Below are 24,305 nucleotides of genomic sequence, written 5' to 3'. Positions count from 1 at the left end.
CTAGGCCTTTCAAAATATTCGATAGGTTTCAATGAGGTCCCCTGCCTTATTCTCCTAAACTCCAGCGAGTACAGGCCCAAAGACATACTGTCTACCTGCAATGTACTTTCTCTCTAACCATAAAACTTCATTCTGAATTCTGCTATTGTTTTCCCTTGTACTACTTCAGTGCACTGTTGTAATGAAATCATCTGTATGGATGGCACGCAAAGCTAGTTTTTCACTGAACATCAGTCAATGTGGCAATAATAAATTAATTTATCGATTTACACTGTGTTGTGCACCACAGCTAGTGTCACAGTAATAAATTAATTACCAATGAAATACACTACCTTCCTTAGACACAACCCTTTTCTCTTGAATGAAATGGACAACTTGCCTGCTCACCTGAATAAAGATGTAGTACTGCAAGTTGTGAATGTTGTAGAAGTATCCCATGCCAAACAGTGCAGTGAACAAACCACTGGCCAGCATCCCAACCGTGAGGTACAAGCGAATGGATAAACGTTCTCCGATTATTCCACTGGCAGCAAAAGAAAAGGTATCACTAAGGTCAAGGGAAGAGAGGACAGAACCACTGTAGAGGACAGGAGGACATTGATACATTGCCCTGTCACAAACCCTTCAACACAATCAGTCACTCACGTTCTTGATACTGTTTATTAGTTATTTATTTGTTGTCTGATTTTTGAAATGGCAATGTTTGTCTTCTCATGCACGTTATCCATCTTTGTGCGTAGTAATTTTTTTGACTCTATTGTGTTCCTTTGTGTTTTCATTTATTTTATTTATTTAGAGATTTAGCGTGGAACAGGACTCTCCGCACAATGAGCCGTGACAACGAGCAACCCACCTATTTAACCCGAGCCTAATCACAGAACAACTAATAATGACCAATTAACCGGTCCATCTTTGGAGGGTGGATGGAAACAGGAGCACCCGGAATCCCACACAGTCACAGGAAGAACATACATACCCCTTACACACGGCACCAGAATTGAATTCTGAACTCTAACACCCCAAGCTATAATAGCGACTACTGTGAATGCCCACAAAAAAATGAACCTCAGGGCAGTATATGGTGACATATACTGCACATACTTTGATAATAAATTTACTTTGAACTTGACCTAATCTTGCAGCCTTTTTGCACACATTAAATCCAGTAAACAGGATTGAGGCAAATACATGGGAGTAATGATCCATAAATCCTTGAAAGTGGCAACATGGGTACAAAAGTCATAGAGAGCAGTTTTGGTACATTGACCTTCATAAGTCAGGGCACTGAAGACAGCAGTTGGGATTTTATCAGACTTTGGTGAGGTTGAATTTGGAGTATTGCGTGCAGTTCTGGTCATAAAACTTATCAATAAATTTGGGAGTGTTTACTTGAGAGTAAACTTGAAAGTTTACAAGGATGTTCCAGGGACTTGAGGACGTGAGCTACAGAGATAGGGTGAACAGATTCAGACTTTATTCCCTGGACTGTAGGTGAATATGGGGAGATTTGATAGAGGAGGGAGGTTAGTTAGGAAAACTCAGTCGCGAGGTATACATGGAGAGGTGGTAAATTGGATTAGACATTGGCTCGAAGGAAGAAGCCAGAGAGTGGTGGTAGAGAATTGCTTCTCCGAGTGGAGGCCTGTGACTAGTGGTGTGCCACAGGGATCAGTGCTGGGTCCATTGTTATTTGTCATCTATATCAATGATCTGGATGATAATGTGGTAAATTGGATCAGCAAGTTTGCTGATGATACAAAGGTTGGAGGTATAGTAGACAGTGAAGAAGGTTTTCAGAGCCTGCAGAGGGACTTGGACCAGCTGGAAAAATGGGCGGAAAAATGGCAGATGGAGTTTAATACAGGCAAGTGTGAGGTATTGCACGTTGGAAGGACAAACCAACGTAGAACATACAGGGTCAATGATAAGGCACTGAGGAGTGCAGTGGAACAGAGGGATCTGGGAATACAGATACAAAATTCCCTAAAAGTGTCGTCACAGGTAGATAGGGTCGTAAAGAGAGCTTTTGGTACATTGGCCTTTATTAATCGAAGTATTGAGTATAAGAGCTGGAAGGTTATGATGAGGTTGTATAAGGCATTGGTGAGGCCGAATCTGGAGTATTGTGTTCAGTTTTGGTCACCAAATTACAGGAAGGATATAAATAAGGTTGAAAGAGTGCAGAGAAGGTTTACAAGGATGTTGCCGGGACTTGAGAAACTCAGTTACAGAGAAAGGTTGAATAGGTTAGGACTTTATTCCCTGGAGCGTAGAAGAATGAGGGGAGATTTGATAGAGGTATATAAAATTATGATGGGTATAGATAGAGTGAATGCAAGCAGGCTTTTTCCACTGAGGCAAGGGGAGAAAAAAACCAGAGGACATGGGTTAAGGGTGAGGGGGGAAAAGTTTAATGGGAACATTAGGGAGGGCTTCTTCACACAGGGACTGGTGGGAGTATGGAATGAGCTGCCAAACGAGGTGGTAAATGCGGGTTCTTTTTTAACATTTAAGAATAAATTGGACGAATACATGGATGGGAGGTGTATGGAGGGATATGGTCCGTGTGCAGGTCAGTGGGACTAGGCAGAAAATGGTTCGGCACAGCCAGAAGGGCCAAAGGGCCTGTTTCTGTGCTGTAGTTTCTATGATTCTATGGATACAAAATTACGAAGGGTATAGACACAGGGTAAATGCAAATAGGCTTTTTCCACTGAGGTTGAGCAAGACTTTCTTGCTTTTCAAATCTTTTTATTGTTATATTATACAAGAAAAATAACATGAGTACATTGAAGTAACAACACTTACAATGTCTCAAAAAAGACATTATCTTAAAGAATGAAAAAAATTTTGTGATAACAAAAAAAACCTACTAAGCAGAAAAGTGAGGGAAAAAAAAGAGCCCATTAGGTCTACAACCCTGGAGTCATGCATCATACAAAAAGCTTCTAAAAATAAACATCAAACCGCCAGCAAGAAAACAAAATATACTAAAAAATTTACAATTAGATCGTGGAAAAATTATATCAATTAGCTTAAATGATAATAACGAGCAAATGAGCCCCATCTTTTCTCAAAATCAAATAAAGGTTCAAAGGTTCGACTTCTAATTTTCTCCAAACTAAGACATAGCATCACTTGAGAGAACCATTGTGACAAAGTGGGAGCTGATGTATCCTTCCACTTCAACAAAATGGCCCTCCTAGCTATCAATGTAACAAATGCAATAACATGTTGGTCAGACACAGAAATACCATGAATATTTTGAGGAATTATTCCAAAAAGCACAGTTAATTTATTAGGTTGTAAATTAATTTTAAGTGCTTTAGAAATTGTTGAAAAAACCGACATCCAGAACTGTTCCAATATAGAACAAGACCAAAACATATGTGTCAGTGTAGCTATCTCAGTTTTACATCTATCACAATGACTATCAACATTTGAAAAGATTTTAGAAAGCCTCTCCTTTGTCAAATGATGACGATGTACAATTTTAAATTGAATCAGTGAATGGCTAGCACAAATTGAACAAGAGTTAACCAACTTCAAAATCCGCATCCGTCATAAAAGTCAAATTAAGTTCCTTTTCCCAACCCTGTTTAATTTTAGACAAAAGTCGCTTATCCCATTGTAATACTAAATTATAAATTCTTCCAACAGAACCCTTAATCAAAGGATTCATACTCAAAATAGTATCTAACAGGTCAGCCTCCAATATGTAAGGAAAATTACTTAAATATTTTTGTAAAAAATGTCCAACTTGAAGGTATTGTAGAAAGTGTGAGTATGAAAGAGAATATTTATCAATTAACTGTTCAAAAGACATCAATCTATCTTCTTTATATAAATCCAAAAAAGAATTAATACCTTTAATTTTCCAAAGTGAAAAAATTGGATCACTCAAAGAAGGCTTAAAAAAGTAATTTCGATAAATTAAACTACAAAGTTTAAATTTTTTAAGATTAAAAAAATTGCGGAACTGGAGCCAAATTTGTAAAGAATACTTAATCACAGGATATAGGTTTAAATTAACAACTTTAACTAATTGCATAGGTAAAGGAGCTCCCAATAATGAGGTTAAATAAAACTGTTTTACAACTTTCAGTTCCAGGTCTACTCAAACTGGCCGATCACTCTTATCAACCCAGTATAACCAAAAAGACATGTATCGCACATTAACTGCCCAATAATACATTCTTAGATTAGGCAAAGCAAGACCTCCATCCTTTTTCAATTTTTGTAAGTGACATTTACTAATTCTTGGTCTTTTATTATTCCAGATAAAAGATAAAATAATAGAATCAATCCGATCAAAAACCTTCCTAGTCAAAAAAACAGGAATATTCTGAAATAAATATAAAAATTTCAGTAAAATCATCATTTTAACTATATGAATACGACCAACAAGTGAAAATGTAAGTGGACTCCATCTACTAAATAAATACTTCATAGAGTCTACTAAGGGAACAAAATCAGCTTTATAAAGATCCTTATATTTTTTAGTAATTATAATACCTAAATATCTAAAAGAGTTTGTAACTTTAAAAGGAGTATTATCATATATAGAGACAGAATCATTTAAAGGAAACAATTCACTTTTACTAAAATTTATTTTATATCCTGAAAAACCTCCAATTTCATTAAATAATTTTAACAAGGCAGGAATGGATTCGTCAGGGTTAGATATATAAACCAATAAATCATCAGCGTAAAGAGAGATCTTATGCATGGTCTCATTCACAAAAATCCCATGGATATTTTTAGCCTCACGAAGAGCAATAGCAAGGGGTTCTAATATTAAATTAAACAACAAAGGACTTAATGGACAACCTTGCCTTGTCCCCCATGAAAGCTGAAAAAAAGGAGACCTACAATTGTTAGTGACAACAGTAGCAATAGGGGCTTTATATATCATTTTAATCCAATTATTAAAATTAACACCAAAGCCAAATTTCTCTAAAACATTGAATAAATATTTCCATTCGACTCGATCGAACGCTTTTTCAGCATCCAAAGACAACACATTGTGGAGTTTTAAAAGAGGACGAATACATAATGTTAAATAGTCTCCGAACATTTGAAAAGGAATAGGGACCCTTTATAAAGCCTGTTTGATCTTTAAAAATAATTTTACTTAAAATATTCTCCAACCAATTGGCCATTACCTTTGACAAAATCTTAGCGTCGACATTCAGTAATGAAATAGGTCTATATGAAGCACAGTCAGTGGGATCTTTATCTTTTTTAAGAATTAAAGAAATAGAAGCCTCATAAAAAGTAGAGGGTAAGTCACCTTTCACAAAAGAATCCTTAAACATTTCCAACATATACGGAGAAAGCAACTTGCCAAATTTTTTATAAAATTCTACAGGATAGCCATCAAGTCCCAGGGACTTACCAGACTGCATTGAAAAAATTTCGGCTTCAGTGATTTGAGCATCAGGAGTTTTTTGATCCTTAGCCAAGATTTTAGGAAAAACAATCTTTCATAAAAAAGCATTCATTTCAGAGGAATCTAATGGACATTGAGATTTATAAAGCTCAGCATAAAAATCTTGAAAAATCTTATTAATTTCTTTATATTCCTGAACTAAAGTACCATCTTTCCCACAAATTTTCATGATTTGCCTTTTGGTTGCAGCCATTTTTAATTGAGATGCGAGCAGTTTATTATTTTTATCTCCAAACATATAAAATTGGCTCTTTATCTTAAGCAAATATCCTTCAATGAGATGAGTTAATAACAGGTTATATTGTGATTGAAGTTCCACCCTTTGTTTAAATAAATCAGTGTTGGGGGAAATTGCATAGATATTATCTAAATCTTTAATTTGTTTTGAAATTCTAATTCTGCTTCAGTTTGTTTTTTTAAGTTTAGCTGAATAAGAAATAATCTGACCACGCAAAAATGCTTTAAATGTATCCCATATAACTAATTTAGACATACCCGCTATATCATTAAAAAGAAAAAATTCTTTTATCTGGGTTTCAATGAAACTGACAAAGTCAGAGTTTTGCAATAATGTCTGAGACATGTGCCAAGGTGGGCGGGTAAGGGTGACATCATCAAATTCAAAAGACAAGCTCAGAGGCGCATGATCAGATATAGCAATAGCGTCATATTCGCAGGTTTTAACACTAGGCAAGAAGCGGGGATCGATTATAATATAATCAATCCTCAAATTTTTTTATAAACATGTGAGAAGAAAGAATATTCTCTATTATCAGGATGGAGATACCTCCACAAATCAATCAACCCAAAATCAATCAGAAAGGAATTAATAAATGACGTGGATCGATTTGGAAGTCGCTGGTTGGTTGAGCTCTTATCAATCATAGGATTTAAGCAGCAATTAAAATCCCCACCCATTATCAGCATATATTCATTTAAATCAGGCAGTAAAGCAAATACCTTTTTTAAAAAAGGATCATCTAAGTTAGGACTATACAAATTAACTAAAACAACTTTGCTGTTACAGATTGTTCCTTTAACAATTAAAAATCTACCATTAGAATCTGATTCAATATCCTCTTGAATAAATATATTAGGTTTAATAAAAATAGACACGCCTTTTGTTTTACTCTGAGAAGTAGAGTGGAATTGCAGACCATTCCACCATCTAAAAAATCTATTTTGATCTCCCACCCTGATATGTGTCTCTTGAGCAAAAATTGTATCAGGTTGGAATCAGTTAATAATTTTAAAAGTCTTTTTTCGTTTAATAGGATGATTCCAACCACGTACATTCCAACTTATTATATCTGTTTAAATACCATACTATAATTTTATTCTACATTATACATGCACAGAGCACATACCAATACGGGATGATCAAAGATGGCGGTGATGAAGAATACAACCAGACAAAAAAAACACGCATGCTCCAGAACCACCCAATGGGAAAAAACTACAACTAGAGTTAAGGTGAAAGGTAAAATGTTTAAGGGGAACATGAGGGGTAACTTCTTCGTTCAGAGAGTGGCAGGAGTGTGGAATGAGCTTCCAGTGGATTCTTAAGTATTTGCAGTAATGAGCAGGCATATAGGGGTACCGAATAAAGAGGCCACTCACTAACCCTCCCCTCCACACCCCCAACCACCACAACTTTATCATTTCCTGTCAGTCACCTTATGTACAGACACTCCTGTGCCTCGTGTCACTTTATGGGCATACAATCAATCTACATAAGCTTTCTTATGTATTTATGGTTATTGCATCTTTCTATTACCATTCCGCTCTTTATTTTATTTTTTTGTGCTGTATCAGATCCGGAGAAGCAATTATTTTGTTCTCCTCTACACTTGAGTACTGAAAATGACATTAAACAATCCCCTCCTCCCCTTCTTACCCCATCCCTTACTTACTTACTTATTATTTTTTTCTTTTTGCCCCCTAACGATCACAATCACTCCTTGCCTGCTCTCCATCTTCCTCTGGGCTCCCCTCCCCCTTTCTTTCTCCCTAGGCCTCCCATCCCATGATCCTCCCCCTTCTCCAGCTCTGTATCCCTTTTGCCAATCACCTGTCCAGCTCTTGGCTCCATCCCTCCCCCTCCTGTCTTCTCCTATCATTTTGGATCTCCCCCTCCCCCTCCCACTTTCAAATCTCTTACTAGCTCTTCCTTCAGTTAGTCCTGACGAAGGGTCTCAGCCTGAAACGTCGACTGTGTTTTTTCCTATGGATGCCGTCTAGCCTGCTGCGTACCACCAGCATTTTGTGTGTGTTGCTTGAATTTCCAGCACCTGCAGATTTCCTCGTGTTTGAGTTAAACGATCTTAAATTAGGTACAGGAGGTACCTAATAAGGTCACCACTGAGTGTTAAAATTTCTTGCATTTTTTTCTTCTTGTAATATTTTCTTGTATTTTTAACGTATTAGACAGAGAAGCAGAATTAGGCCATTCAGCCCATCATGCCTGCTCTGGCATCCAATCATGGATGATTTATTATCCCACTCAACCCCATTCTCGTCTTCTTCATGAAAATGAGCGGTCCCAACTCCGACCCCTGCATAATAACACCAGTCACCAGCAGCTAACTAGAAAATGAACCCTTTATTCACTCTCTTTGCCTCCAGCCAGTCAGCCAATCCTCTGTCCTTGATTTATCTTTTCTGTAATACCATTGGCTCTTATCTTGTTAAGCAGCCTCATATATGGCCTTCTGAAAATCCAAATACATAACATCAAATACATAACTCCTTTGTCTATCCTGCTTGTTATTTCCTCAAAGAATTACAACAGATTTGTCAAGCAAGATTTCCCCTGAAAGAATCCATGCTGACTAAAGCCTATTTTATCATGAGCCTCCAAGTACCCCAAAACCTCAACCTTAACAATGGACTCTAACACCTTCTCAACCACCGAAGTCAGGCTAACTGGTCTACATTTTCCTTAATTCTGCCTCCCTCCCTTCTTAAAGAGTGAAGTGACATTGAGGAACCATTCCAGAATCATGTGATTCTTGAAAAAACCTCTTTCAGAATTTCCAAAGGGCTCCTTTACCTTCAGCCTCCTAATCAAATTTGGTTCATTACAGAACACCCAATCCAGGACTGTCTTTCCCCTAATGGGGTCAACCACAAGCTGCTCTGAAAAGCTGTCATACATATTCTTCAAATTCCTTTCCTTGGGATCCAGTACCAACCTGATTTTTCCAATCTAGTTGTACATTGAAATCTCCCATGACCATTGCAACATTGCCCTTTTGACATGCCTTTTCTATCTTACGTTGTAATTTGAATCACAAATCCTGGCCACTGCTTGTATGTAATACTTTCTGATCCTATGTCATCTCTTTCTGAAGATTTAATTTCATTTTTACCCAACAGAGCCAACCCATCCCCTCTGCCTACCTGCCTATCCTTTTATACAAGGTGTATCAGTAGATGTGGACCCGGCTGGTGGTGTAGTGGCATCAGCATCGGACTTCGGGGCGAAAGGTCCCGAGTTCGAATCCAGCCAGCTGGCTCCCCTCCATGCAGGGTTACGAGCTGGTGATCTCTTTGGAAACTCACCTGGCAGAAGGCAATGGCAAACCACTGCTGTAACTTGCCTACGTCAGAGAGGCGTGGAGGGAAATCACCCGCTAACCGGAGAAACTCCAATGCAATGCACCCTTCCTTTCCTATCATCAGATGTTAAGCTCCCAATCAGAATCTTCTTTCAACCACGACTCAACTCACAACATCACACCAGCCAATGTCTAACTGCACTACAACTTATTCCACACATTGCGTGTATCGAAATATTACACCTTCAGTCCTGTATTCATCACCCATTTTGATTTTGTCTCTCTGTTACACATCAACTCAGCCCACTGAGTGCAATTTTGCCCTGTAATCTGCCAGTCCTTCCTCACAGTCTCACCACACAATACATTGACTCGTATACTAACTGGCCCACCCTGAGCCCTTTCATTGCAGTTCCCATCATACTGCAGCCACAAAACAACAAATTTCTTGACATAGGTCAGTGATAATGCACCTGATTCTGATTCACTGTGTGTGATTTGGTACTGAGATCTTACCTGGCGTACATTCCAACAGCATAGGCACAGAGGAAGGAGTAATCCAAGGCTCCCAGGAGTTGTTTATAATTACTTTTATCTACAGTTTAATTTAAACACAAGATCGTAATTAGACAATGCTGATAATAACTTTGCAAACTTTATTTTAATATTTTCCCCATTTCTCCCACCCTTTTGTGAGGAACTTGTGAGAGTTTGCCAGCCAACAAGCTCCCAGTCTGGTATCTTTGCCATTTGAATAGTTATAGGTGCCTAGTTTCATGCCAAAGGGCTCTTCCTACCAACAGTAACTCACTGTTACACTCAAATACTTTCTGAAGCCAAATTCTCTCACAACGCAGACTTGTGAAATGTTTCCGCAAGCAAATACAAATGGAAAAAGTGTCATTTTTTCCAATTATTACAGCTGCAATGACACACTACACTGTGAGAGTAGGGAACATAGAACATTACAGCGCAGTTCAGGCTCTTTGGCCCACAATGTAGTTCTAGTCCATTAACCTGCTCTGAGATCAATCTCACCCTTCCCTTTCACATAGCCCTCCATTTTTCTGTCATCTATGTCCCCACCTAAGAGTCTTTGAAATGTCTCTAATGTGTCTGCCTCTGACACCATTCCTAGCAGGGCATTCCATGCACCCACCACTGTATAAAAAAAATTATCTCTGACATCCCTGCCCTGTACTTTCCTCCAATTATGCCCCCTCATATAAGCCATTTCTGCCCAGGAAAAAAAAGTCTCTGTCTATCCACTCGATCTACGCCTCTTATCATCTTGTACACTTTTATCAAGCCACCTCTCGTCCTCCCTCATCCAAAGAAGAAATCTATCTACAGACATCCCACCCTGCAAAAACTCATTTCAGGGAGGTAGCACCATCAATTTGTGGGAGACTCCTGGAACTTCTGGGAGAGGTGGGATGTCTGCAATGGAGTAGCTCCTGAGCAGCTGCCAGCTAGTTTAAATAATATTAGCTATGCTAATGAATGAATGACACCTGTTAAACTCACCTCAACATGTCTTTTACAGTCTTAACCCACCATGGGCAATAGAAAAGTCACTGTTGCAAACAGTGCAGCGAGCAACACTGTTATTATTTTTGACCCCTATTAGGCAGGGGTACACTTTAGTGTAGTCTGGGGTGACGTACGTTTTATATTTTCTTTTTTTGGAACACTCTGCCATGCTCTCACTCTCTCTCTCGCTCTCTCTCTCGTGGTCGCTCTCACGCTCGCTCTGTCGCACTCTCTCTCTCACTCGCGCACTCTCTCGTGCTCTCACTTGCTCTCTCTCTCTCTCTCAAAAAAATTGATTTTCGTGATATTGTATATAATTTGCGGGCATCAGGGAGCGACTATTAATATGTGGGAGACTCCCGGAACTTCCGAGAGAGGTGGGAAGTCTGTATCTAGCTCAATCTATCATCATAAGACAAGCATTAAGGATTTACTGCATTGACTGTAGATCGAATACAACAGCACTTTTTGAACTTATGATTAATTTTAAAGAGTAAAACATAATTCTTGAGTCTGAGGTATGTTCCAAAAGTGAAGCTGATCAGTCACAGAAAACAAGGCCTTTGGCCCAAGATGTCATCTAAGCCAGTCCCATTAGCTTGCTTTTGGTCCTAATCCCTTTCCTATCCATGCATTGATCCAAGTGTCATCTAAAAGTTGTTATCGAATCTCCTTCATCTTTCTTGAGAGCTGTCTGGCCAACGTTCCCTCTCATTTTTTTTTTACAGGCAGACCAACCATTGCTCAGAGCAGAAAATTTCAACGTGGCTTGAAAACTGTGACAACACTTTATATTAACATTATATACAAGAAACTTCCAACTTTGCAGCAACAGAGGCTTCTCCTCACAGCTCCCATCAGACAGGAGGAACACAAGTCTGAAGTCCCATGCAACCAGATTCAGGAACAGCTACTTCCCTTCGACCAATTGGATTGAGAATGAACCGTCACAACCCCAATCACCATCTCAGTACAGCAACACTGTGACCACTCTGAACCAACCGTCACAACCCTAATCACCATCTCAGTACAGAAACACCGTCACCACTCTGAACCATCCATCACAACGCTAATCACCATCTCAGTACAGCAACACTGTGACCACTTGGTACTGCAATGGATTTCCTTTTCTATATTCTAATTGTGTTCTTTCTTATAAAAGTTTGGTATAAGTGACTGTATGTTTTCTGTGAATGCTGCTGACATGGTGCTATGGGCCTTTACACTTGTACATTCACGTATTTGTATACGTGTGAGGGCAGTATGGTGATATAGCGGTTAGCATAACGCCAGCGACCCAGGTTCAATTCCCGCCACTGTTTGTTAGGAGTTTGTATGTTCCCCCATGACCGTAGGACTTTCCTCCCACATTACAACGATGTACTATGTTAATTGATCATTGTAAACTATCCCAAGATTAGGCTTGGATTAAATCGGGGGATTGCTGGGAGGCAGAGCTTGAAGGGCTGGACGGGTCTATTCTGCACTGTATCTCAATAGATAAAAGAATATTTTTAAGAAAGGCTATGTGTGCGAAAGCATTTCAGTTACTGTGCGGCCGCGCACCCACACAGTTCAGAGGGAACACAGTATCTGGTGTATGTCATAACGCTTGCATGATTTCCTGTATAATTTCTGTAAATTGGTAAATGCAGCTTCGTGAAACAAATTATAATGTTCTGTAGGTCAGATTTTAGCTATGTAGATATTTGTGACAGGATCTGAGTTTGCACTTGATCTGGCCATTCTGATTATCTAGTTGTACGTTGGTGAGGCTGAAGTATTCTGTACGGTTTTGGTCACCCTGTTAGAATAAGGATATCATGAGACTGGAAGAGTCCAAAGAAAATTTACAAGATATTGCCAGGACTCAGGTTCTGAATTTTAGGGAGGAGGTTGGACAGGCTGAGACTTTCTTGCTTGAAATGCAAAGGGCTGACAGATGACCTGTTGCTCTTCATTAGTCATGTATTAAGTTCAAAAGCCACGAGGTAATGTTACCGCTCCATAAAACCCTGATTAGCCACACTTGGAATATCGTGTTCAGTTCTGATCAACTCATTGTAGCTTCAGAGGGGGTGCAGAGCAGATTTACCGGGATGCTGCCTGGATGAGACAGCGTGGCATATAGGGATAAGTTGAGCAAGCTCGGGTTTTCGCTTCGGAGAGGAGGATGAGGGGTGAATTGGTAGAGGTGTGCAAGAGGAAGAGGTAGAGATTGAGTGGATAGCTAGAGACTTTTTTCTAAGCCAGGAAAGGCTATTACAAGGTGGTATAATTTTAGGGTGATTTGAAGGAAATATAGGTGTGATGTCAGAGGTAATTTTTTTTTTTAAACAGAGAGTGATGAGTACGTGCAATGCACTGCAAGGGGTGAGTGATAGAAAATATACATTAGGGACATTGAAGAAACTTTTAAATAGGTACATGCATGATAGAAGAATGGAGGGTTATGCAAGACCATAAGACCACAAGATATAGGAGCAGAATTAAGCCATTTGGCCTATCGAGTCTGCTCTGCCATTTTCCCTCTCAGCCCCAGTCTCCTGCTTCCCGCCCCCTACCCCACATCCCTTCACATGCCCTGACTAATCGATCTATCAGCGTCTGCCTTAAATGTAAAGACTTAACCCCTGTCTCCATAAAGAAATTATTCATCTCCCTTCTAAAAGGACGCTCCTCTATTTTGGCACTGTGTCCCCTGGCCTTAGACACTCCTACCATAGGAAACATCCTCTCTACATCCACTCTATCAAGACCTTTCACTATTAAGTTTCAATGAGATCCACCCTTATTCTTCTGAATTTCAGTGAATACAGGCCCAGCGCTATCAAACACTCTTCATATGACAAACAGTTTAATCCTGGAATCATTTTCGTGAACCTCCTTTGAACCATCTCCAGTTTAAGCACATCCTTTTGAAGATAAGGGGCCCAAAACTGCTCACAATACTCCAAGTGAGGCTTCACCAGTGCTTTATAAAATCTCAAAATTATATCCTTGCTTTTATATTCTAGTCCTCTTGAAATGAATGGAAACATTGTATTTGCCTTGCTGACCACAGACTCAACCTACAAATTAAACTTCATGGTATCCTTCATGGTATAGTTTTTAAACTTTGCAACAAAGGCATCAATTCATTAATCAAATCATTGATTTATAACGTAAAAATAATTGGTCCAAACAAAGAACACCACTAGTCACCAACAGCCAATCAGAAAATGCTTCTTTATCCCCATTCTTTGCCTCCTGCCAATCAGCGACTACTTTATCCATGCTAGAATCTTTCCTGTAATACCATGGGCTCGTAGCTTGTCTATCCTGCTTCTTATTTCTTCAAAGAATTCCAACAGATTTGTCAGGCAAGATTTTCCTTTGAGGAAACCATGCTGACTATGGCCTATTTTATCATGTGCCTCTAAGTACCCTGAAACCTCATCCTTAACAATTGACTCCAACATCTTCCCAACCACAGAGATTAAACTAACTAGCCAATAATTTCCTTTCTTCTGCCTTCCTCCTTTTTTGAAGAGTGGAGTGACATTTACAATTCTCCAGTCTTCTGAAACCATTCCAAAATCTAGTGTTTCTTGGAAGATCATTACTAATGCCTCCACAATCTCTTCAGTCACCTCTTTCAGAATCCTGGGGTGTATGCCTTCTGGTCCAGGTGACTTACCTACCTTCAGACCTTTCAGTTTCCCAAGAACACTCTCCCTAGTAATGATAACTTCGCACACTTCATGATCCCTGACACTTGGAACTTCCAAATACTGCTAGTGTCTTCCACAGTGAAGACTGATGCAAAATACTTATTCAGTTCATCTGCCATTTCCTTGTCCCCCATTACTACCCTTCCAGCATAGTTTTCCAGCGGTCCAATATCCACTTCCACCTCACTTTTACACTTCATGTGTCTGAAGAAACTTTTGTTATTCCCTTTAATACTATTGGCTAGTGTACTTTTGTATTTTATCATTAGCTTCTTCATGACTTTTTAGTTGCCTTCCGTTGGTATCTAAAAGCCTCCAAATCCTCAAACTTCCCACTAATTTTTGCTCCATCATATGCCCCCTCTTTGGGTTTTATGTTGGCTTTGACTTCTCTTGTTAGCCACAGTGTGTTATCTTTCCTTTAGAATACTTCTTCCTCTTTGAGATGTTCATATCCTGTGCCTTCCAAATTGCTTCCAGAAATTCCTGCCATTGTTGCTCTGCCGTCATCCCTGCCAGTGTTCTTTTCCAATCAATTCTTGCCAACTTCTCTTTTATGCCTCTGCAATTTCCTTTACTCCACTGTAATACTGATACATCTGATTTTAGCTTCTCCTTCTCAAATTTCAGTGTGAATTCAATCATATTATAATTGTCTACCCCTCTGTGTTCCTTTATCTTAAGCTCTCTAATCAATTCCAGTTCATTGCACAACACCCAATCCAGAATATCTGATCCACTAGTGGGCTCAACCATGAGCTGCTCTAAAAAGCCATCTCGGAGCATTCCAGAAATTCCTCCCTTGGAATCCAGCACCAACCTGATTCTCCCAATCTACCTGTATATTGAAATCCCCCAACACTACTGTAACATTGTTAAGGGGAAGGATTAGATTGATCTTGGAGTAGGTTAAAAGGTCAGCACAACACTGAGAGCTGAAGAGCTTGCACTGTGCTGTCATGTTGTATGTTCTAATAAGCGTGTACAAATTATGAAAGGCATAGAAATGGTGAATGCACAGTCTTGTTCCTCAGAGAAGGGCACCCAAAAACTGCAGGGCACTGCTTTAGATGAGAGGGGAAGATTTAAAAGGGACGTGGGGGGGGGGGCAGCTTCTTCACACAGAAGGTGGAGTATATCTGACCGCAACGCCATAAGACATAGGAGCAGAACTAGGCCATTCGGCCCATCGAGTTTTCTCTGCCAATCGTTCATGGCTGATTTATTATCCCTCTCGATTATCCTGCCTTCTCCTTGTAACCATTCACAACCATATAAGCAGTACTGTGCAAAAGTCTTTTGCATACTGTACTGTACTTGTCAACGTGGATCAGAGAGTGAGCTTGTAATTCCCGTGGGAGCAGAGAATATTGGGAATGGTGAGGGTGGAGACCCACAGGAGGGGCTTGGGACAAGTGGCAGAGAATGAGTGCCAGGGCGGTGGAGTGGTATGGGTGCAGACGCACCGAGCCATGAGACACCAGGCAAGGTCATTTGATTCCAAACAATTGGTTTATTGCTCATTACAGATTGTCTCCCTGGTGCTTCCGGCTCCCTCCCCTCTCCCTTCCCTTTTCCCAACCATGATTCCCCTCTCCCTGCCCCCTCCCCACTCTCAGTCCACAATAGAGACCTGTATCAGAAACAGGTTTATCATCACTCACATACGTCAAGAAATTTGGGTTTTTTTGGCAACAGTTCAATGTAATTCATAAATTTACTACAGGACTGTGCAAAAGTCTTAGGCACCCTAGCTATAAATATGTGCCTAAGACTTTCACACAGTACTCTAGATGGAACGAGCTGCCAGAGAAAGTAGTTGAGGCAGGAGCAAGTATAATCATAACATTTAGATAGCTTTAGGATAAACTCATGGAAAGGAAATGTTTAAATGGGATTAGCATTGATGGACACCGTGATCAGCATGAAGAATACCATCTCCAAGCTCAATGACTCCATGACTCCAATCAGCTGAACGTTTGGAAAAATTGTTGAAGCTACAGACCAGTGCACTGCAGAGAAATGGGAATATTCTATTGATATTTTAAATAACTGGGTGGCAGGCGAAGATAAGTCTCTACCAAAGGAGGTGCAAGGCGTTTCTCCCTCCACTAGTCTGCAGGTCACCCTTGGGCAAGGTTTAGCATCAGTCGAGGCCCCGATCAGGGTGACGTGGAGCCAGAGGAGCAGGTGGTGGCTGGTCATATGAGCAGCTGGTGCATATCAGACAGACAGTCTCTGAAGAGTATCGATACTGGCTGGGGTCACCTGGCCTGAAAGACACTGCCCAGCAGACGGAAATAGCAAACCACTTCTGCAGAAAAGTTTGCTAAGAGCCACCATGGTCAAAGGCCATGATCACACAGGTCATATGACATGGCACATAACGATGATAACTTTAGATACCACTATCAGATGATTTTAGGATATCTCTCAACAATCCAGGTTGCAATGGAAAATGTTTCTGAAAGTCTGAAAGACACACCAAATTCCAATTTCATGAGACTTTACTTATCGATGTCATGTTGAGGAAGGGGGTAAGGATTGAGGGCAGGATAAACAGCCCTGACACAGACCTGAAACATAGACTCACATACAATCCCCAAAAGTGTACCAGAAAATTCAGGTTTTTCTGGGCACTCTGTGCTGATGCCCCAATGTTCAAGTGCTGATCTATCTATATTGCTAAGTTAGGTTCCTAATATCTGATATAGACATTAAACTGTAAGTTAGAGGAGCACAATTGGGCCTTTCAGCCCATCAAATCTACTCCTTCATTCAATCTCTAAACTCTAGATGGATAAATTTTGTTTCAACCCCATTCTCCAGCCTTCTCCCCTGTAACATCTAACCCCTTACCAATGACAAACCTATCAATCTATGCCTTAAGTACACCTAATAACCTGCCCTCCATAGCCATCTGTGGGAATGAATTCTGCAGACTCACTCACTATCCTCTGGATGAAGCAATTCTTCCTCATCTCAGAGAAATTCCCCCTCATACAGTTGGAATTAATAGTCCACTTGTTAGTAAATATAAATAGAATTGTGTGAAGGTATTTGGCAACTAAGTCAGGGAGAACTCTGGAATCAGGCAAATTTATAGACCATAGACAATAGGTGCAGGAGTAGGCCATTCGGCCCTTCGAGCCAGCACCGCCATTCACTGTGATCATGGCTGATCATCCACAATCAGTATCCAGTTCCTGCCTTATTCCCATAACCTTTGATTCCACTATCTTTAAGAGCTCTATCCATCTCTTTTTTGAAAGCATCGAGAGACTTGGCCTCCACAGCCTTCCGGGGCAGAGCATTCCATATATCCACCACACTCTGGGTGAAAAAGTTTTTCCTCAACTCCGTTCCAAATGGCCTACCACTTATTCTTAAACTGTGGCCTCTGGTTCTGGACTCACCCATCAGTGGGAACATGCTTCCTGCCTCCAGCAGGTCCAATCCCTTAATAATCTTAAATGTTTCAATAAGCTCCCCTCTCAGCCTTCGAAATGCCAGAGTATACAAGCCCGGTCGCTCCAATCTTTCGACATATGACAGTCCCGCCATCCCAGGAATTAACGTTGTGAACCTACGCTGCACTCCCTCAATAGCAAGAATGTCCTTCCACAAACTTGGAGACCAAAACTTCACACAGTACTCCAGGTGTGGTCTCACCAGGGCCCTGTACAGCTGCAGAAGGACCTCTTAAAAAGAAATGAACCCAGGAATGAAAGGGTTAACATATGAGGAGCTTCTGATGGCTCTGGGCCTGAACTCACTGGAGGTTAGAAGAATGAGGGGGAATCTCTTTGAAGTCTGTCAATGAAGGCCTAGATTGTGTGGATGTGAAAAGGATGTTTCCTATAGTGGCTGAGTCTTGGACCAGAGGACACAGCCTCAGAATAGAGGGACGTCCATTTAGAATAGAGGTGAGGAGGGATTTCTTCAGCCAGAGGGTTGTGGAGGTCAAGTTATGGAGAGAGGGCAGGAGAAGGAGGTTGAGAGGGGTAATAAATCAGCCATGATGGAATAGAGGAGCAGACTCAATGGGCTGAATGGCCTAATTCTGTTCCCATGTCTTATGGTCTGATGCAGTTCCAATATCAGCTTCCACAACTTATGTAGATTTTGTTCACTCTATTAGAGGATGCAGACATCTCTGGAGGTACCAGTATTTGCTGACCACTCCCAGCTGGAATCAGAATTAGTTTTCTGTTGTCACATGTAGCAAGATACAGTGCGTTTCAGGCTGAGACCCTTCTTCAGGACCTCCGCGTGTTTAAGATGCAGAGAAATCCTTTTTCTTCAGTAACCCCCATCTCTGTCCTGCGCCCCGCCCTTTCGATCTGAACATCATCCAATCCATGTTTCCCAACATTTCCCCTCTTCACCTCCTTCCCTCTATTCCACGGCCCACTGTCCTCATCCATCAAATGCCATCTTCATCAGCCCTTTGTTAACTCCACCTATCACCTCACCTCCCAGTCCCGCTTTCGCCACTTCACTTGGATCCACCCATCAGCTGCCAGCTCTTGTTCCATTCCTTCCCCACACCTTCTTACTCTGGCATCTCCGTAGACGCTGCCAAATTTCCAGCACTTTCCCCCTCACCTGCTCTCATCTATTACTTGCCAGCTTGTACCACTACCCCTCCCCCAGTTTCTTATTCTGGTTTCTGCCCCCTTCTTTTCCATCCTGATCAAAAGACCATAAGATACAGGAGCAGAATTTGGCCACTAAGCCCGTTGAATCTGTTCTGCCATTCCACAATGGCTGATCTATTATCCCTCTCAACCCCATTCTCCTGCCTTCTCCCCATTGCCTTTGACACCCTGGCTAATCAAGAACCTTTAAATATACCCAATGACTTGGTCTCCACAGCCATTTTTGGCAAGGAATTCCACAGATTTACCATCCCCTCTGGCTACAGAAATTCCTCCTTATCTCTGTTCTAAATGGGCATCCCTCTATTCTGAGGTTGGACCTCTGGTCCTAGACTCCCCCACAATAGGAAACAGCTTCTCCACATACACTCTATCTAGACCTTTCAATATACAAAAGGTTTTAATGAGATCCCTCCTCATTCTTCTGAACTCCAGCGAATATAGGCCCAGAGCCATCAAATGCTCCTGAAAAAGGGTCTTAGCCTGAAATATTGACCGTTTATTCCCCTCCATAGATTCTGCCTGACCTGCTGAGTTGCTCCAGCATTTTGTGTGTGTTGCTCAGATTTCCAGCATCTGTGGAATTGCTTGTGTTTACAAGGGTATTTGACATTTTCCTCTCACAGTGGTAGCCAAGCTGAGCTACTTTCTTTACATCCAAAGCTTCCGCTCCTCAACACTGATTATCCCCCCATTCAGCCTGTAATTATTGTTATTCTTATCACAAAATTAATACGTTCACAAACAGCCCTTCCTGATCCCAATGTTACTCACCAAAGGGTGCCCAGCTACACCACGTGTCATTGGAGAAGGGTTTTCCCAGAAACTTAGCTTGAATCAAATGTTCCTTGTAGCTGTACAGTTCGATTTCATTGGCCAATGCACAATTCTTATGCAATGCACTCTATAAAGAAACAGAGTTCAATATAAACCTGGTGGACACACACACACAAATATATCGAAGAGACCTTACACAGGGAAGTGATTAGTTAAGGGGTATGGCATACGTGCCTTTATTAGTCAGGGCATGAAGTTCAAAAGTCACTAAATTATATTGCAGCTTTATAAAACTCTAGTTAGGCTGCATCTGGAGTACTGCACACAGTTCTGGTCACCCCATTACAGGAAGGATTTTGAGGTTCTGGAGAGGGCGAGGAAGAGGTTACCAATATGCTGCCTGGTTTAGAGGGCATGTGCTATAACTAGAGGTTGGACAAACTTGGGTTGTTTTCTCTGCAGAGGCGGGACAGGATCTGATGAGGATTTATAGGATTATGAGAGGCATAAATAAAATAGACAGACAGTATCTTTCTCCCAGGTTATGTCTAATACTAGAGGGCATGCAGTTAAGGTGAGAGGGATTAATTTCAAGGGAGATGTGACAAGTAAAGTTTGTTTGTTTTTTTTTTACACAGAGAGTGGTGCGTGCCTGGGATATGCTGCCTGGGGTGGTGGTAGAGGCAGATACATTAGAAACTTTTAAGAGACGTTTCGATCGAAACATAAACATAGAAACATAGAAAACCTACAGCACAATACAGGCCCTTTGACCCACAATGCTGTGCCGAACATGTCCTTACCTTAGAACTTACCTAAGGTTACCCATAGCCCTCTATTTTTCTAAGCTCCATGTACCCATCTAGAAGTCTCTTAAAAGACCCTATCGTATCGGCCTCCACCACTACCGCCAGCAGCCCATTCCACGCACTCACCACTCTCTGAGTAAAAAACTTACCCTGACACCTCCTCTGTACCTACTTCATAGGTATGTGAATGTGAGGAAAATGGAAGGATATCGACATTGTGTAGGCAGAAGAGATCAGTTCGTCATTCGATTACTAATTTAAATCGTTTGGTACAACATTGTGGACTGTACCAAAATGTTCTGCTCCACAAAAAACAAATCTAGGGAATTCATTGCCACAGATGGCTGTGGACCGCACACAAGTCATTGAGTATATTTAAAATGGAGGTTGATGGGTTCTTGATTAGGCAGAGTATCAAAGGTTACAGGGAGAAGTCAGGAGAATGGGGTTGAGAGGGATAATAAATCAGCCATAATCAAATGATGGTGCAATCTTGGTGGGTCAGATGGCCTAATTCTACTCCTTTGCCTTATGGTCTTCTGCTCTAAAGCGGCATAGATACATACAAATACACCATAGAGACCTACTGCTCGCTCAACACACACCTCTCTAAACAACTTACTGTTCTCTCATTGACTCATAGAACAATAGAGCATGGATACAGGCCCTTCAGCCCAACCAGTCGTTGCCGACCCAGCTACTCCAGATTTCCTGTGTTCAGTCTCACTCCGCCCTTCCATGTACCTTACAGTACAGAGGCTCAAATGCACAGCATCATAAGAGGCTGCACAAAGTTGTGGGCTCAGCCACCTCGGGCATAACCCTCACCCAGCTCAGGCATAACCCTCACCCCCCTCGGGCATAACCCTCACCCAGCTCAGGCATAACCCTCACCCCCCTCGGGCATAACCCTCACCCACCTCGGGCATAACCCTCACTCAGCTCAGGCGTAACCCTCACTCACCTCGGGCGTAACCCTCACCCACCTCGGGCGTAACCCTCACCCCCCTCGGGCGTAACCCTCACCCACATCGGGCGTAACCCTCACCCACATCGGGCGTAACCCTCACCCACATCGGGCATAACCCTCACCCACATTGGGCATAACCCTCACTCAGCTCAGGCATAACCCTCACCCACCTCGGGCATAACCCTCACCCACCTCGGGCATAACCCTCACCCACCTCGGGCATAACCCTCACCCACCTCGGGCATAACCCTCACCCACCTCGGGCATAACCCTCACTCAGTTCGGGCATAACACTCACTCAGCTCGGGCATAACCCTCACCCACCTCGGGCATAACCCTCACCCACCATCGAAGACATCACGAAGGAGCCTCAGGTTTCTGATGGTCCATGAACACAACCTTATTCTTTCTCTTTTTGCAATATTTATTTATTTTGTAACTTACAGTAATTTTGTCTTTGCTCTGTACTGCTGCCACAAAATAATAACCATCACATCATACATGCTGACTGAATTAGAACACCTTATGTCATATGAGGACAGGCTGAGCAAGCTGGGGCTTTTCTCTTACGAGTGACAGGTGACATGATAGAGGTGTACAAGGTGACAAGAGGCAAAGATCAAGTGGACAGCCAGAGGTTTTTTCCAAGGGCAGAAATGGCTAATATGAGGGGACATAATTTTAAGGTGATTGGAGGTTAAGTACAGGGGGGATGTCAGAGGTAAGTAATTTACACAGAGAGCAGTGGGTGCATGGAAAGTTCTGCCAGGGGTGGTGGTGGAGACATTAGGGGCATTTAAGAAACTCTATATAGGCACATGGATGATAGAAAAATGCAGGGTTAAGTGGGAGGGAAGAATTAGAAAGATCTTAGGGTAGGTTGAATGGTTGGCACAACATTGTGGGCTGAATGGCTTGTTCCGTGTTCTGTATATAAGATAATGATAACAAACCTGACTCACCTGCCCATCTCCTCCCTCTGTTGCCTACCTCCTTCCCTTTCTCCCATGGTCCACTCTTCTCTCCTATCAGGTTCCTTTGTTTTCACCCTTCACCTTTTACTTTAATCACCTCCCCGCTTTTCATTTCATACCACACACCCCCTACACACACCTGCCTTCGCCTATCACCTACTATCTAGTCCTCTTCCTCTTCCCCCCACCTTCTTATTCTGGCTTCTTCCCCTTTCCTGATAAACGGTCTCGGCCAGAAACATTGACTGTTTATTCATTCCATAGATACTTCCAAACCTATAGAGTTCCACCAGCATTTTGTGTGTGTTCCTGTGGATTTCCACTATCTGCCAGATCTTGTGTTTACAAACCAAATTCTGATTCTTAAATGATATTATTGTTCCTGCCTCAACCAGGTCGGGAATTCGAGCCACAGCCAAGGCAACGTGTTGTGTCCTTCAGCAAGGCACTTAATCACACATTGCTCTGCGACGACACTGGTGCCAAGCTGTATGGGTCCTAATGCCCTTCCCTTGGACAACATTGGTGTCGTGGAGAGGGGAGACTTGCAGCATGGGCAACTGTCGGTCTTCCATACAACCTTGCCCAGGCCTGCGCCCTGGAGAGTGAAGACTTTCCAGGCGCAGATCCATGGTCTCGCAAGACTAACGGATGCCTCAACCACTTCCTCTGACAGCTCACTCCATGAACTCACCACCACCTTTGTGAAACTCTGGAAGTTTCAGGCAAGCCAGGAATTCATTTGTTCTCTGGTGAATTTCATAACAAGCTAATCCAAATCGTTGAGAAACTTTCTACCAACATTCTACCCACAGAGCTGAGAACATTAAGGGGAGGCTTAAAGGAGTCCCAAATCGATTTCAGTGTCAAAAGGATCAGGTAATGGGCCAGGAAACAGAGGGAAGTTGAGGAATAAGTTCTTTCAGTTTGGAAAGTGTTGGCAAGAAACAGTTATTACTATATCAGCTACATGACAAGACCACAAGACCATAAGATATAGGAGCAGAATTAAGCCATTTAGCAAAATGGGACTTCTCCACAATTTCATCATGACTGATCCATTTTCCCTCTCAGCCCCAATCTCCTGCCTTCTCCCCGTATCCCTTCATGCCCTGACCAATCAAGAATCTGTCAACCCCTGCCTTAAATCGTTTGGCCTCAACAGCTATTCTAACACACACACTGCAGCTAAAGAAGATTAATCTGATTTTTATTGCTTCATTATTTCACCCTATCAGGGAATTTTTTTTTTGGTTCTTTTCTCTCCACCACTCCCGCTACCTAGACTACACAATGTAGCTAATACACATACATTATTCATATGTCTATAGGGTGACACTAGGCACAGGAATTATCACCAAATACCCCAAGATTCCCTTTTTATTTTTCCAGGAAATCTGTTGCTCCAGATTCTAGCAAAATACTTGTAAGTTTCTACAGATGTCCAGCATTCTGACGGGTTGCATCACTGCCGTTTACGGCGGCTCCTGTGCACAGGATGGCAAGTGCCTGCAGATGGCTGTAGATTCAGCCAGCTCGATCACCGGTACGACCCTCCACACCGTCAGGGACATCTTCGAGAGGCACTGCCTCGGGAAAGTGATATCCAGCATGAGGGAACCTCATCATCTGGGACATGCCCTTTTCTCATTACTACCATCGGGCAGGTGGTACAGGAGCCTGAAGACACACACTCAACAATTCCAGAACAGTTTCTTCCCCTCCGCCATCAGGGCTCTGAATGGTCCATGAACAGTACCTCACAATTTCGTTTTGTTTTTGCATGAAGTTCAGGATACTGCCCGGTTATTCCTTTTTCTTTTGTAATTTATGGTAATTTTTATGCCTTTATGCTG

General features: G+C 41.8%; 1 protein-coding gene across 1 annotated transcript in view; it reads right to left on the bottom strand.

The window, feature by feature from the left end:
- The window catches only part of LOC140198796 (glucose-6-phosphate exchanger SLC37A1-like), a 148,950-nt gene that overhangs the window by 101,562 nt on the left and 23,083 nt on the right, over positions 1–24,305 (bottom strand). The window contains exons 4-6 of the mRNA XM_072259832.1: positions 19,694–19,823; positions 9,529–9,607; positions 388–523 (exon numbers count right to left, since the gene is read on the bottom strand). Of these exons, the coding sequence (XP_072115933.1) occupies positions 388–523; positions 9,529–9,607; positions 19,694–19,823 (345 nt within the window). The remainder of the gene's footprint in view (positions 1–387; positions 524–9,528; positions 9,608–19,693; positions 19,824–24,305) is intronic.

This window comes from Mobula birostris, chromosome 6 (genome assembly GCF_030028105.1).
Source record: "Mobula birostris isolate sMobBir1 chromosome 6, sMobBir1.hap1, whole genome shotgun sequence".
Classification (NCBI taxonomy): domain Eukaryota; kingdom Metazoa; phylum Chordata; class Chondrichthyes; order Myliobatiformes; family Myliobatidae; genus Mobula; species Mobula birostris.
Note: the sequence above shows the minus strand (reverse complement) of the source record. Positions and strands in the feature narration are given on the sequence as shown.